The following is a 16,792-nucleotide window of genomic DNA, read 5'->3' as shown; positions in this document are numbered from 1 at the left end:
CGGAGGCCACTCCTTTAGGAGGGGGAACTGTCAGGAACGGTGTCATCTCCGGTTTCTCCTGCTGGTGGCACTATTACATTCAGCACCAAAAGGGTGTAATTCCAGTGGCCACCAGCGGGGGTCTCCCTGCCTGGACTGCAGACTTGCCATCAAGCACACCTGTCATGGTTTTGCTGGACTATATAAACCCGCCCTAAACTAACCTCCAGTGCTTCAGTATTCCTCTGCTAAGCCCTTGTCCCTGCCAGTACCTGCTCTTGTTCCAGCCTGTTCCTGTTTGTTCCTGAACCCCGTTTGTGTATCCTGACCTTGTACCCTGTTTCCTGTTCCCTGCTCCTTGGTCTGCTTCATTATTCCTGGTTTCTGTTCCCTTGTCGCTTTGGCCCATGCCTTATATTTTATTTCATGTTGGTTTCCTTGCTTGTGTATTATATTAGTTAGATAGATAGTTAGGTGGGTTTGGGGGTTTGCTGTGTTTTCACCATTTTCTTGTTTTTGGTTTGCTGTCTTGTTTTCACATGTATCTTTATCATTAATAATAAACATACTTTCTTTATTTACTCGTTTGTCCCTGATTCCTTGGTGCAGCCCAGCGATCTGATCACCTGCATTGGATGTTGTGTATAACATCCCCTGACACTCTGGTCCGGCCGCACCTAGAGTATGCTGTCCAGTTCTGGGCACCAGTCCTCAGGAAGAATGTACTGGAACTGGAGAGGGTTCAGAGAAGTGCAACAAAGCTAATAAAGGGACTAGAGGATCTCAGCTATGAGGAAAGACTGCAACCACTGAACTTATTCTCTTTGGAGAATAGACGCTTGAGAGGGGATATGATATCAATGTACAAATACCGTACTGTGACCCCACAATAGGGAGAAAACTTTTCAGCGCAAGGACTAGTAACGCCTATAGTGAAAATGAACATTTTGCTGCCAGCTGAACCCCAGAATCTCCATAAATCCAGTCTAGATACATAAATTGTGTCTACAGCACAGAGAAGGAAGATTATCCGAGAGAAATACAGGAATACAGGACGGGGAACACAGCTCAGGAAAGTGACCAGGGGATTACAGGCTGATATCACCCAGTCCCCGCCCTACTCTGGACCAATCAGTGAGCAGTATGGGTGGAGGAATGTATTTAGTGTTAATGACCCACCTGTGCTGATCTCTGTAGGAGTGTCCTCCTCTATAAATGTCCCCGTTATTCCATCCTCCTCCATAGACTGCTGATCATCCCTTACATACCTCTCTTCTTCTTCTGCTTTAACCTCAAATTCTATATCGATTGGATCTCCACTCTACATCAAGAAAATGAGAGTGAATATCATCTGTAAGATATAAGCTTTAATATTGTGACATCACATATAAAATCCACACATTGTTTCTATAAGTGTGTTTTATAACCTCCGTCCCACCAACCTTGTAACAGTGAGGGATGGTGTGATCTTCCTGTGTGGAATACAGAGGACATGGGCATCTCTCTGGTGGGTTTCTGTAGCTGGATGACTCCACCATGGTGTCCTGGTACAGATCTTTGTGTTCTTTAAGATACTCCTTCATCACTCCATCCTCATCCTCCTCCTCTTTTATCTCTTCTTTAACCTCAACTTTAGACTCTCTCAGGTTTCCACTCTGAATATATAATAAAAATGACATCAATTGTAACAATGCAGACAATGTACAGATCCTAATGATACTATCAGTGATTGTTCCTCATCTACCTGATGATGGTGAGGGATGGTGTGACCTTCCTGTGTGGAATCCCGGGAATACAGAGGACGGGGACATTTCTCTGGTGGGTTCCCATTACTGGATCCATCTGTAGGAAACACACACACTGACTGAATACATTGTTTCTATGTGTTTATCAGATGATGGGGGATCTAGGTGGACCCTCCGTACTGCTCTCTACTTTACAATAAAGTCTCCTCTTACCCGGTGATGTGAGGGGCGGCTGATTGTCCATCATGACGTCCTTGTAGAGATCCTTGTGTCCTTCTAAATACTCCCACTCCTCCATGGAGAAATAGACAGTGACATCCTGACACCTTATAGGAACCTGACACACACAATGATACAGTCACCATCCAGACACATCCCTTGTCTGTTACTGGATAATGTCCCAGAATTCCCAGAATCCTCCTCACCTCTCCTCCATGATCTCTCTGGTGACTTCTAGAATCTTCTTTGTATTTCTCTCTAACAGGGAGGGAGGTGGAGGCAATGTGATGGTCATATGATCTCCAGACTTCAAAGGAAATCTGAACACAAAGGAAAAAAATCAAATGATATTCCCAGAATCCTCCTCACCTCATCATTCAGGTCTCCATTTTATTAAAACCTCCCTACAGACTGAGGTATAATTTACCCACACAGGACCCTCACACTATGCAGGTTCAAAGCTTGTTGCAGGCATTCTGACATCATTACATACAACACAGGACCAACAGTCCCACTTTGCTAGTGAGGATGCCAAGGGTCCGCCCACATCCTAAGAGCATCAGCAAAAAAAAGCCACATGGATGGACATTGGAAGGAGGAGCTGTGAGGTCAGTGTGATGTCATAGGACATATAGACTCTGTATGGAGAGACTTATAGAGAGGGAGATTTGAGAGGTGCTCTATATGAGGCTCCTGTGCAAACCAAATCATTGTTCCTGGGTGTCTCCTACCTAGTGGTGGAATTATCAGGGTCGCAGAAGTCGCACTTGCGACTGGGCCCTGGAGTTCCGACACTTCAGGGTGGCCTGCCCGCCCATCTGAGGGGCCCGTCCGCCTATCTGCCAGTGTGAGGGGCCATTCTGGCTGTGCTACTGAGGCCTGCCTGTCCATTTCGCCACGGGGGAGGGGGGGTTCGCCCGCTGAACATTGAGGGGAGAGAAGGCAGATCTGAGACTCTGAACCTCCCCCCATCCAGAGAGATTGTAGGAATGTAGGGAGGCAGACTCTGAAAAAAAAAAGTCAGCTGACACCAATCGAGTGAAGGGTGAGGAGCTCTCCCCTCTGCGTCTGCGAAGAGTCCCCATGAGGCAAAGGCATCTCTGAAGGCACAGTGACAGAATTCTGAGGGGGAATCGATTGATCTAAGTAAGTGACAAATTGCCAGTGCAATCGATCCCAACCTCTGCCTCTTACTGATCCCATCCCCCCACCACCACTGCAGATCTCATCCCTACCCCCCCCATCACCTCTACAACAGAGGGATGGGGGATAGGGATGAGATTATGGTTGTGGTGGGGGATCAGAAAGAAGCAGAGGTGGTGGTGGGAGAGGATGGCACCACCGCTGCCACCCCCATCAACACCACCGTTGTATAGTAGAAAAAAAAATCATGCTTTTTCGGGGAGCCTTCATGATTTCTTGCACCCGGGCCCTGAAGTTTCTAGGTACGCCTTTGGTCCTACCTCTCCTAAACTGAAGAGTGAACTTTGACCTTTACCATACAGAAATCTGTCAGGAATCTGTGAAAGTAAGCTCTCATGTGATCAGGTGACGTGCGGAGGAACGGAGTGTAAATAGGAGACAATTTTCTCCAGAGCTCCTAATGGTGGGGATGGATTTTGTTGAGTGCTGGTGCCAAGTTTCCACCCCCCAGGATCACTGCAGGTGTGGAGAAAAGCTGTGTAAGAGGATATGGAGGAGAGATGAGGAGGAGATCCAGGAATCAGGATAAAGGTCAGGACAAGCAACAGACGAGCGCATCCAAGAGATGAAGCCGGGGTCACTACACAGAAAATCAATCCAAGGAAACAACAGGCAGGACGAGGAATAGCAAGAAGGAGCTCAGAGACAAATGAGAATATTGCTCAGCCAATGGGAGATTATCTCAGCATGACTTACATAATGAAGGAGATGAGGGGGAGGGGAGGAAGTCACTTATGGTGACCATAGAGACATGGAAATTCAGCTGGTTCAGCAGGGATCGGTCACATTTCCATCCATGTGTGGTCACTGCCGGATAAAAGTCACTCCATCAGCGGCTGCAGCCAATAGCTTCATCACTGATCTGTGTATTCTGAGAGCGGAGGAGCGCCCCCATTGTCAGAATACAATAGTGCAGCGGGGAGGATTCCCCCATCCCCCTCCAATGTGTGGATGGGGGAATCACTTCAGTTTTTTCCTCTCATCCCGCTGGCTGAACGATAAAACTGAACCATGTATGGCCAGATTTGGAAGGAAGATATATTAATCATCAACTGATCCCCCTGAAGGGGTTAATCTACATATTACCTCCTCTGCCGCCAGATCCTGCAGCGTCTTCTCTCTACATCTTTCCAAATAGTCTGCCAGTACCTGACATTATTTCCTGTCTGCATCTGACATCACTTCCTGTCTGTTTTCCATAGAGACTTCCTGTCTGGGTAGAGGTGACATCACCACCTTGTGGAGCTCAGAGGAATTGCAGCTCAAGAAACATCTCATAGTGGGAACACGGCCTTGTGCTGTGTGTGTATGTACTGTATATGCTTCCCCTTTCTCTCCTCCCTGAGCGTGTATGAAGAGGCGGAGCTCTGAGTGTGTATGAAGAGGCGGAGCTCTGAGTGTGTATGAAGAGGCGGAGCTCTGAGTGTGTATGAAGAGGCGGAGCCCTGAGTGTGTATGAAGAGGCGGAGCTCTGAGTGTGTATGAAGAGGCGGAGCTCTGAGTGTGTATGAAGAGGCGGAGCTCTGAGTGTGTATGAAGAGGCCGAGCTCTGAGTGTGTATGAAGAGGCGGAGCTCTGAGCGTGTATGAAGAGGCAGAGCTCTGAGTGTGTATGAAGAGGCGGAGCCCTGAGTGTGTATGAAGAGGCGGAGCTCTGAGCGTGTATGAAGAGGCGGAGATCTGAGTGTGTATGAAGAGGCAGAGCCCTGAGTGTGTATGAAGAGGCGGAGCTCTGAGTGTGTATGAAGAGGCGGAGCTCTGAGTGTGTATGAAGAGGCGGAGCTCTGAGTGTGTATGAAGAGGCGGAGCTCTGAGTGTGTATGAAGAGGCGGAGCTCTGAGTGTGTATGAAGAGGCGGAGCTCTGAGTGTGTATAAAGAGGTGGAGCTTCTGAGTGTGTATGAAGAGGCGGAGCTCTGAGTGTGTATGAAGAGGCAGAGCCCTGAGTGTGTATGAAGAGGCGGAGCTCTGAGTGTGTATGAAGAGGCGGAGCTCTGAGTGTGTATGAAGAGGAGGAGTTCTGAGTGTGTATGAAGAGGCGGAGCTCTGAGTGTGTATGAAGAGGCGGAGCTCTGAGTGTGTATGAAGAGGCGGAGCTCTGAGTGTGTATGAAGAGGCGGAGCCTTGAGGGTTGTCAGTAAGTATATCTCCATCTTGTTGGGACTTAATCCCCCTGCCCCCCCTTATTCTAAGGGTACTATCATTAATCCCTGTTTTTTCCTTCCTAGTACAATACCTCATAACACTCCTGATGAGTGGCTGTAATGCCAGGAAACGCGTAGAGTGCCACTAGATGCCAGCAGTTATTTGTTTTTATTACATTTGTCTTTCAATCGATTTATTATACCATGTATATTTACCATGTCTACTTTATATTTGTATTACATGCTATGAGCAGCATATTTAGTGTAAGTCTGGTGTCTACCTATCTATTTGATACAAAATATCTGATATGTATTCTAAATTGTAATAAATAAATCATGTACTGTACTTTCATTTTTATGTTGTCACTTTCTCTCAACATGGTGTACCCTCATTTAAAGTCCCACAAAATTCCTCCTTTTTATCTACTAAATCAGGGATGGAGGCCGCCATGTCTCATACAGTGTGTCAGGCCACGTCCATTTAATGTATTCGTTCACTGAAGTAGATGCAAAGTGGAAGCAGTGGACTTGCAGAGAACACTATATTGAGCACAAAATATTTTATGTTTAAATACATTTTTCACAGATTTTTAGTTTATTTAATATAGCAGCAAATATTAGAAGATTAAAGAAATAGGTACAAAGTGGAAGCAGTGGGTCTGCAGGGAACATCATCTTGATCACAAAGCACTTTATGTTGTATATGAATTTGCACATGGATCAGTTTACTTAATTCACCATAAGATCAGTGAAGTAGGTGTAAAGTGGAAGCAGTAGATCTGCAGAGAATATTATTTGAGCCCCTAGCACTTTATATATGAATGTCTCCACATATTTTAGTGTATTTGTGATGATTTATGTGCACACACAATAGGACAGCGTTGTGACACATAATGCTCTTCTAGTTGATAAAGGGAATACTTACCTTTGTTACAGCAGCAGTCCGGTATAAGTTATTTTTGTAGGTATTTGAGTTGTTACACATAGCGCGGGTTTTATTCTATTTATATTGGTGACATAATTGCCCAAATCTGGGGATCAGGAGCCATTTCCACCCTTTACTCTCGGCTGGGGTTCTTTGTATCCATATAACAGATGTTCTACATGACTAAATCTGCAATCAATTTTACTGCAAAATCAAAGGGGCCAAAATGTCTCCCCCCCGAGCAGTAAAATATTTCTATCCCCCTTGGTGGGAGTGGAGATGACCCATCTATAAGGATATACAGTACATACACACACAGCACAAGGCCGTGTTCACACTATGAGAGGTTTCTTGGGGCTGCAGTTCCTCTGAGCTCCACAAGGTGGTGATCTCACTTCTACACAGACAGGAAGTCTCTTTGAAAGACAGGAAGTGATGTCAGGCATAGACAGGAAGTTCTGGGTGAGAGGTGACTCGGGAGGAAGTAGAGAGAAGACATTGTTTGAAGAGGCAGTAGAGGAGGTAATAAGATCTTATTTTCTATTTACACCCAGTAACCCCCCGTCATGTCCGTCCTCTTCCTCCATAGTCACTGTGATGTCTTTTATCTCCAGCAGATGATGATACACACATATATAGTGTGGAAATGTAGAATAACCCCGTATATTACAATGAGGGAATTTATGGTCTGTACCACGAGGGGAGTTATTGATGTCAGTAAATGTCGGTTCCAGACATTGTATGTGGGGGGAATGAAATGATAATTAAAGGTTGGGATTAGGGAAGATTTCTAGGGCTGCAACTAACGATCATTTTTATAAACGATTAGTTTGCCAATTATTGTTTTGATGCATTGATTGATCGGATAAAATCATAAAAAAAGTAATATTCAATTTTTTTCTCCCAGGAACACCAATGATGGGGCACTATCCCCCCCTCCCCCCACCAGGAACACCAATGATGGGGCACTATCCCCCCCTCCCCCCACCAGGAACACCAATGATGGGGCACTATCTCCCCCCCCCTCTCTTTCTCTTTCACTCTCTTTCCCTCTTTCTCTCCCCGGTCACACGAGCGCTGTTGTATTCTCATGAGAATACAGCGGCGGCGCTGCCAGCTTGTACACTGGATTCTAACACTGGAACGGAGTTGGGACTGGCAGGGAGGAAGGTGCGTGCCATTAGAACAACTAATCGATAATGAAAATCGTTGACAACGATTTTCATCATCAGTTAATCGTTTCAGCCCTAAAGATTTCAGGTAGATTTTACACGGGAATGATCAGCACCCCCTCTAGAGACACTATGAGTCTGAAAGGGACTGGATTTTAGGGGATGAGATTGTGAACCCGCAGTGGGGGGGTTTATCAAAAAGATGCCCCGCCATCCACTGGAGTACCTGTGGCTTGTTCTATCAGGCACCCAAGTAGAGTCAGTCACCTCATCATCCCCTCCCTCCCTCCCTCGTCACTGAAGCAAACTTGGCAGTATGCTGCAGCAGGGGGAACATGACTGCCAGTTTCTAGTCCCTCTCCAGCCCCTCTCTCTAGGCTCATGTTACTCCCTTCCTCAACCTGGTAACCAATATCGAAGCCTTCAAATCGCTGCGCATCCTCCAGCAGCATGTGGCCGACACTGTGGTCGAATAGTTCGGGGGACTCCTCCGTGCATGATGGTGGGGCTAGGGAAGGAGTGAATGTGGACAAGGAGCCGGTGGAATAGGCCGCCTTTGCAGCTGCATCGGAAGGAAAACTACTCTGAGCCCAGGTGACAGAGGATGAGGAGGGTGAGGACGGCTTTGTTATCCACTCCACCAACTCTTCTGTATGTTCTGGCTCAATAACACGGACAGCAGCAGCAAAAAAAGGACAAGCGTGCCCCACGGCCACCTGCAGAGGATGCACCATGTCACGACCAGCACTGTTGACTGTAGACACAGAGCCTGCTTGCCCTCTTTTAGTAGCCAGTAGGGATGAGCTCCGGCGTGTTCGCATGGCGCACGTGCCGAGCCCGCCAGGAAGTCGGCACGGGGCAGCGCTAATCACAAGCAGTGAGACATTTCCCGATGTGCGGCTGCAGAGATCGGGAAATGTCTCCCTGCCTGTGATTAGCGCTGCGCCGTGCCGACTTCCTGGCGGGCTCGGCACGTGCGCCATGCGAACACGCCTGAGCTCATCCTTAGTAGCCAGTGAGCGTCTGCCTCTCCTTGGTGGTCTTCTGGACATGATGTATATTTTGTTTTGCAACACCACACTGCACTGTATTGTGTACTGTGTACACCACCAGAAAAGTAGTAACAAGTGCACTAGGGGTGCACTGTATTGTAATTACAATATTTGATCTAATATTTCACAGCAGGGCCTGTTCCTGTGCTCAACAAGAGTATCTGCGAGGCTTTACAGTGTTGTGCCACCACCACCGCCTAAGGCCCAATATTTCTGCCCCTGTTTAACAGGGGCATGTAATTACAATTCTTGATATAATATTTCACAGCAGGGCCCGTTCCAGCGCCCAGCAAGAGTAAGTGTGAGGGCTTACAGTGTTGTGGTACCACCAACACCTAAGGCCCAATTTTCCGCAGAGTGTATAGGGCAGGCTGTATAGTATATACAGGCTGTCCCCTATTTTCAAACATCTGACTTACAAACGACTCCTACTTACAAACGGAGGGAGACAACAGGAAGTGAGAGGAAATCTACCCCTAGGAAGGGAAATTCTCTCCTGTAAGAGTTAATATGGGAAAAAGGTGTCTCCACTGATGCTTTATCACCAATCCTTGTTTCCCTAATAACCCCAAATTTTCAGAATCCAATTGTCATTGGGACAGAAAGTGAGGTGAAATCTTCTGAACAGGGGCACAGACAGCAAAACAAATGTTACCGGGGTGATAACCCTTCCCTATGTTATCCAAAAACCTTAAAAATTGATGTTTTGGCTGGAGCAACACTTACAAAATGTACCTGTTCCAAATTACAAACAAATTCTACATAAGAACAAACCAACAGTCCCTATCTTGTTTGTAACCCGGGGACCGCCTGTATACTGCTGCTGTTCAGAGTATATAGGGCCTGGGGGCCCCACGCCTTTTTTATTTATTTGGGTGCGGGGTTCACCTTATTACCATACCAGACCCAAAGGGCCTGGTAATGGGCTGGGGGGGGCAACATTACATTACAGCCGCAAGCAGTTTTAAATGACTTTTTTTCCTTTAGAAATGTCATTTTGTGCAGGGACTGTTCTAAGCACGGGAAAAATGCGCCATTTTACAGGCATACTATAGACACCCCCCCAGGTACGATATTTAAAGGAATATTACACTTTTATTGTTTCACTTTAAGGATTATTAAAATCACTGCTCCCGAAAAAACGTCCGTTTTTAAAACTTTTTTTTGCATTGATACATGTCCCCTGGGGCAGGACCCGGGTCCCCAAACATTTTTGAGGACAATAACTTGCATATTAGCCTTTAAAATTAGCACTTTTGATTTTTCATGTTCGAGTCCCATAGCCTTTAACGGGGTTCGCCTGTTCGCACCAATTTTTGGTCTATTTGCATGTTCTGCCGTGAACCGAGTCGGGGGGAGTTCGGCTCATCCCTACCGATCACCTCCACACCAGTTTTTTGTGTCCCTGATCACCTCCACACCAGTTTTTTGTGTCCCCGATCACCTCCACACCAGTTATTGTGTCCCCGATCACCTCCACACCAGTTATTGTGTCCCCGATCACCTCCACACCAGTTATTGTGTCCCCAATCACCTCCACACCAGTTATTGTGTCCCCGATCACCTCCACACCAGTTATTGTGTCCCCGATCACCTCCACACCAGTTATTGTGTCCCCGATCACCTCCACACCAGTAATTGTGTCCCCGATCACCTCCACACCAGTAATTGTGTCCCCGATCACCTCCACACCAGTAATTGTGTCCCTGATCACCTCCACACCAGTTATTGTGTCCCCGATCACCTCCACACCAGTTATTGTGTCCCCGATCACCTCCACACCAGTTATTGTGTCCCCGATCATCTCCACACCAGTTATTGTGTCCCCGATCACCTCCACACCAGTTATTGTGTCCCTGATCACCTCCACAGCAGTTATTGTGTCCCCGATCACCTCCACACCATTTATTGTGTTGCCTGCCTGCCATCTGTACTGTACCTACCCTGGCCTGTTTATTGACCATGTTTCTGCCTGCTGCCTGGACCAATCTTTTGCCTGCTTGCTGACCGTGTCTCTGCCTGCAACCTGAACTGAATCATCTGCACATCCCACTGAATACATTCCTGCAAGACGCCACACCAGTGAACATGACATTCCTGGGGGAAGCCATGTAACCAGTAGGCTAGGCTGGCTTGACTTATAGGAACTGGGACAGCTATAGATGATGTTACACTAAGCTATATTCCCTGATCACTCGAACAGAGGTGACCATTACACAATTGGTTGATTTGTGTGATACACAAGATACAATGGAATCCATTCACTAAAGCAGATCACATGCGGAATTTAGGTGATCTGACACATTTTTCCCAAATACCGCATGTGCTGCTCAAAATGTAAATTCACTTTCCCTTTATGCCGTATTTACCTCAAAAAGCAAAAACACACAGCAAATACCACATCAAACAGCATTAAAGTCAGATCACAGAAGGAAATACGGTAATTAGGTAGCGATCTAGGCATGCAATATATATAAGGAATGTGTTTGATTTTAACTGAATGCTAAGGAGCTGGCAGGTGCTGGAAACCTTAACAATCAGTAAACAACATGGTTGTTAAGGATCAGGTTGCCGCTGTATAATTAACAACCATGAATTATCTGCTGAATGTGAACAAATTAATTGCACACATTTAAAAATGAAGAAAAATAACAACATGAGCTCCTCCCCCAATTCATACCAGGCCCTTTAGTCTGGTATGCATTTTAATGGGAACCCCGCGCTATGTTTTTTTTTTTTTTTTAAATGGCGTGGGGTCCCTATTAAAATCCATACCAGACCCTTATCGCTATATTTTTGACACCGAGTGGAGTTTTTGGGTGTGTTTCACACGCCACTGGTTTTTCAAAAAAATAAAAAATAACAGACCCTTATCTAAGCATGCAGCCTGGCAGGCCAGGAAAGGAGAATGGATGAGTGAGAATAATATCAGAACACATGCCCTCAACATGGGGGGGGGTGCTTTGGGGCAGGAAGGCTCCCCCTAGGCACCTTGTCTCCATGTTGATGAGCACAAGGGCCTCTTCCCCACAACCCTGGCCAGGTGGTTGTGGAGATCTGGGGTTGGGGGGCTTATTGCAATCTGGAAGCCTCCTTTACCATGGGGGCCCCCAGATCCTGCCCCCTCATGTGAATGTGTATGGGGTACATAATAACTCTACTTGCCCACCAGAAAAGTGGTGAAAGTTTAGTAAAAACACACAGCCAGTTTTTGATAAATCACTTATTCAAACCCCTCCCTCCCCAAAAAATTAAATAAATGTCCCCAGAAGTAGATCCAACATCAATCACGATGAACACCAGCCACCGACCCAAACGGGAAAAAAAAACTGAATCATACTGACGCTTGGCTCCCCAGACTCTGACTGCTAAATAAAATAAGTGCCGGTATCACCCAATAAGTTATTGGGTGACCCTGCCCTCTTATGATGTCATTGACCCAGCATGCCACAGTCATTGAGGGCCAAGTATGGATTGGGGAACACATGCTGTTTTTTTTTTTCCTTAATTTTTAAATGCTGGCAATTTAAAAAGTTTACATTTCTGCTGTTAGCGGGGAATACCGTTGACAACAGATGACTCATGGTTGTTAAGGACATGGCAGCCGCCCAATCATTGACAACCATGACAGGTACTGGTTGTTGACCACTTGCCGCCCCCCATATAGCAAAATGACGTCGGCAAAACTGGTTGTGTCATCCTGACCGGACGTCATATGACATCTTTTAGGATAACCAGCTGCTGCCCGCCCCCAGGGGTGCGCATCGCGGCGATCATTGTTGCGTTGTGTCAGTGACATACTGCAACTCCGATCTAGGTAAATCGTCTCTGACAGAGACAGACTCCTTACCACATCATCAGTCGTGTCCAATCACGGCTGATCACAGTGTAAACAGAAAGAGCCGTTGATCAGCTTCTCCTCACTCGCGTCCGATCGGCTGCTCTTCTGACAGGGGTGGTCTGTGCTGATTATCAGCACAGCCCCCCCGAGGATGCCCACACTGAACCATCAGGGACACCACTAGAACCATCAGGGATGCCCACCACTAGTCACCACCAGGTATGCCACCCATGGCCACCGGGGATGCCAATCAGTGCCCACAATGGATGCCAATCAGTGCCCATAATAGATGCCAATCAGTGCCAAACACTGCCTGCCAATCAATGATGCCCATCAGTACCATCCATTAGTGCCCATCTGTAGAGGTCGACCGATATGGGTTTTTCTCTGGCCGATGCCGATATTTAGAAATCGCGGTGGCCGATGGCCGATATATGATGCCGATTTTTTTGGGCCGATATATTAGGCCGATTTTTTTTTTTTTTTCTTTTTTTTTCCCCCTTCATCTCATAAAATCTAACAGTTAGACCCCTTTCACACTGGGGCATTTTTTTTAGGGATAAAAATAGCGCCTGTAAAGTGCCAGTAAAACGGCTCCCCTGCAGTCTCAGTGTGATATCCCGAGTGCTTTCACACTGAGGCGATGCGCTGGCAGGATGTAAAAAAAAAAGTCCTGCAAGCGGCATCTTTGGAGCGGTGTATACTGCTGCTCCACCACTCCTGCCCATTAAAATGAATGCGCACCGCTGCCGAAGCACCTGCATAACGTTTTGGCAGCAGCGCTTCATGGGCGCATTTAACCCCTTCCTCGGCCGCTAGCTGAGTTATAAGCGCCCCGCTAGCAGCCGAATAGCGCCGCTAAAATGACGGTAAAGCGCCGCTAAAACTAACAGCGTTTTACCGTCAACGCATGCCCGCTCCAGTGTGAAAGCAGCCTTAAGTAATAAGTGATACAGAAAATTTTTTTACATTTAAACATTTATTAAACAAAACAAACCTCCAATCAGTTCACTTGTATGTAGAATTTAGATTAAAAAAAAATAACTATATCTTAAATATTAAATACACAAAAACAAGTAATCAAAACTTTTGGACGAAAAAAAAAATGGGCTAACTTTACTGTTTATTTTTTATTTTTTTTAATTAGTGTATTTTTTTAAAAAAAATTGCGTTTGAAAGACCGCTGCGCAAATACCGTGTGACATAAAATATTGCAACAACCGCTATTTTATTCCCTAGGGTCTCTGCTAAAAAAAATATATATAATGTTTGGGGGTTCTAAGTGATTTTCTAGCAGAAAATACAGGATTTTTACTTGTAAGCAACAAGTGTCAGAAAAGATTTAGTCTTTAAATGGTTAAACTGAGAAATTCTCCACGGAGTTCAGTCTATTGATAAAAAGAACCCGAAGAGATACAAATGTATCTTCTTATCAGACTTGGCAGGCTGCCCAGAGGAGGAGAGAAAACAAACTTCAAACAGCTTGCAATTGACTTCTATTACAGAAGTCATTTGCAAGTCCCGCTGAAGTTATAATCGGCTTTTTTTATCAGCACAATCGGCCGATGCCGATTAAGTAAAAAAAGCCAAATATCGGCCGATATATCGGCCGGCCGATATATCGGTCGACCTCTACCCATCTGTGCTGCCTTTCAGTGCCCATCTGTGCTTCCTTTCAGTGCCCATCTGTGCCGCCTTTCAGTGCCAACTATGTGTACCCATCAGTGCTGCATATCAGTGCCACCTCATCGGTGCCCATCAGTGCCGCCTTATCAGTGTATCCCCATCAGTGAAGGAGAAAACGTACTTATTTACAAAGTTTTGTAACAAAAACAAAAAAAGTTGTTTTTATTTTTCAAAATTTTCATTTTTTTTTTTTTTATTTGTTTAGCAGAAAATAAAAATCCCAGAGGTGCTCAAATACCACCAAAAGAAAGCTTTATTTGTGGGAACAAAATTATAAAAATGTAGTTTGGGTACAGTGTAGCAAGACCACGCAATTGTCATTCAAAGTGCGACAGCGCTGAAAGCTGAAAATTGGTCTGGGCAGGAAGGTGTATAAGTGCCCGGTATTGAAGTGGTTAAGGACGATGGCAGCTGCCCACTCCTTAGCAACCAGCTCTTTAATGCTTGTTAAGGACGCTGGCTATAACCAGCCTAAAATTACCGCAAGATTTAACTACTAAAATACTGCATCACTTAATAAAATAGCTCATGCGGTATTGTAGTAGCATTTTTTAATAAGTTGAAAAATGCTAAGCGGTATTTTACTGCCAGTAAAAAGTGTACTGAAGCGCTGATATGAACTAGTAAATAAATAAATAAGTGGAAAATACTAGAAGATGACCAAATATTATAGCTGCAATTATTGTGTATGTGAACTGATATTACACAAAAAAAGTGTTGTTTATATTCAGAATGAATAATGCGCTAATATTAACCTCCCAATATAACACGGTATTTTACTGCCGTTGTTAAAGTGTTAGATACCACTAAGTGAATTGGCCCCAATATCCGGGGTCTCCTGATATCCTGAGAAACATCTTATTAAACTGACATCTTTGTGTAAAAGAAAAATACATTTTCATGTTCTTTCCCTAATTTTTCAGAAACTTGTAACAATAAAATTAAGTCTTCAAAAGACTGACCATGCCTCTTTAAGAATACCTTTGGGTGTTTACTCTCCAAAATAGGGTCATTTTGTGGGTGTTTCTTATGTCCTGGGGCTCAAGGGCCTTCAAAAATGTGATAGGTAGTCAGGAAATTAGATGTGTAATTTCTGTACCTAGAACTCCTAAAGGTGCTCCTTGGATTTGTGTTGGCAGGCTGTGATAAAGTCTCACACATGTGGTATCCCCATACTCGTAAAAGGTAGCAGAATGTGTTTTGGGGTGTAAGTCTAGGTATATCCATGCTGTGTGTTAGAAATATCTTATTTAACAACTTTGTGTAAGAAAAAATACATTTTTCATTATTTTTCCTGCATTTTCAAAAACCTTGTGGCCAATAATCACATTTTTAAAAAAATATCTGGGAGTGTTTACTTTCCAAAATGAGGTCATTTTGTGGGTATTTCCACTGTTCTGGTGCTCCAGGGCCTCCAAAATTGTGATAGGTAGTCAGGAAATTAGATGCGTAATTTATGCTCCTTGAAAGCCCAAAGGTGCTCCTTGGATTTTGGGTCCCTCTCTGCATCTAGACTGTGAAAAAGTCTCACAAATGTGGTACCCTCATATTTGGGAGGAATAGCAGAATGTGTTATAGGGTGTAATTCTAAATATGCCCATGCTGTGTGTGAGAAATAACCTCATTCTCACACTTTTTGAAAAAAAAAAATTCCTCATTTAAAACAAAAAAAATTGTGACAATAAAATTACAGCTGCAAAAAACTTACCATGCCTCTTACTAAACACCTTGGACTGTCTACTTTCCAAAAAGGGGGTCATTTTGGGGGATATTTGTACCATCCTGACATTTTAGGGCCTCAACAAATTTATTAGATAGTCAGTACATCAGGATTGATGAATTTTCAGATACATCAGATCCCATAGTCTGTGGACTCTATATCTTTCCTACATACTAAATATTATACACTGATTTGGGTTATTTATACCAAAGAAATGTATCAGAATACATTTTTGCTTAAATTTATGAAGACGGGGGCATATCTGACTTCTGGGTTGTGAGGGGCTTTCTCTCTGAGCTCCATCGCTGGACATTAATCCTGCCATAATCCTGATTGCTTACCTCTGTGCCGAGAGCCGCAAACTGCTCCTGGAGGTACCCTGACCTCCCCTACACACCCGGAGATGGTCAAACACGGGAAGGTTATACCGCTCATAAATAAATTAAATTAACTTACCTTGCTCGAGGATGCCCTAAAAAATGTGATAAGTTGTGGTCGGGATGGATTGATGCTGTATCAGGTGACCTAGAGGGTTAAGTGTTTTTGTTTCTGCAAAGAGCTTTGATGTTTGATAGCTATACTAACATCCTAATGTGCTGAGTGCATTTTATGAGAGATGTCTCCTACCCCCCCCCCCTTTTTTTCGTTTCTATTCTCTGTACCCCTCTTCTATTAACTTTCGGCATGTAGAAGATCATACCTCCAGAATGGTTATGTCACCAGCTGGTTACTATTTGTTTTGACCAGTTAACCACTTCAGCCCCGGAAGATTTTACCTCCTTCCTGACCAGAGCACTTTTTGCGATACGGCACTGCGTCGATTTAACTGACAATTGCACGGTCATGCGGCATTTCACCCAAACAAAATTGACATCCTTTTTTCCCCAAAAATACAGCTTTCTTTTGGTGGTATTTGATCACCTCTGCGGTTTTTATTTTTTGAGCTATAAACAAAAAAAGAGCGACAATTTTGAAAGAAAAGCAATTGTTTTTTACTCTTTGCTATAATAAATATCCCTAAAAAATATATATATATAAAAAAAAAAAAATCTTCCTCAGTTTAGGCCAATATGAGTTCTTCTACATATTTTTGGTTAAAAAAAAATCG

General features: G+C 44.7%; 2 protein-coding genes across 2 annotated transcripts in view; one reads left to right on the top strand and one right to left on the bottom strand.

Annotated features, from left to right (window-relative positions):
* The window catches only part of LOC141121827 (uncharacterized), a 219,555-nt gene that overhangs the window by 81,795 nt on the left and 120,968 nt on the right, over positions 1–16,792 (bottom strand). The window contains 6 exon segments of the mRNA XM_073611542.1: positions 1,159–1,300; positions 1,422–1,634; positions 1,724–1,821; positions 1,938–2,061; positions 2,150–2,263; positions 4,233–4,285. Of these exon segments, the coding sequence (XP_073467643.1) occupies positions 1,159–1,300; positions 1,422–1,634; positions 1,724–1,821; positions 1,938–2,061; positions 2,150–2,263; positions 4,233–4,285 (744 nt within the window).
* LOC141121860 (uncharacterized) overlaps positions 6,675–16,792 on the top strand; it is a 71,839-nt gene continuing 61,721 nt past the window's right edge. Inside the window, exon 1 of the mRNA XM_073611615.1 lies at positions 6,675–6,735. The gene's annotated coding sequence lies outside the window, so the exon portion shown is untranslated. The remainder of the gene's footprint in view (positions 6,736–16,792) is intronic.

This window comes from Aquarana catesbeiana, unplaced genomic scaffold (genome assembly GCF_042186555.1).
Source record: "Aquarana catesbeiana isolate 2022-GZ unplaced genomic scaffold, ASM4218655v1 unanchor233, whole genome shotgun sequence".
Taxonomy (NCBI): Eukaryota; Metazoa; Chordata; class Amphibia; order Anura; family Ranidae; genus Aquarana; species Aquarana catesbeiana.
This window is presented reverse-complemented; position numbering and strand designations above follow the sequence as displayed.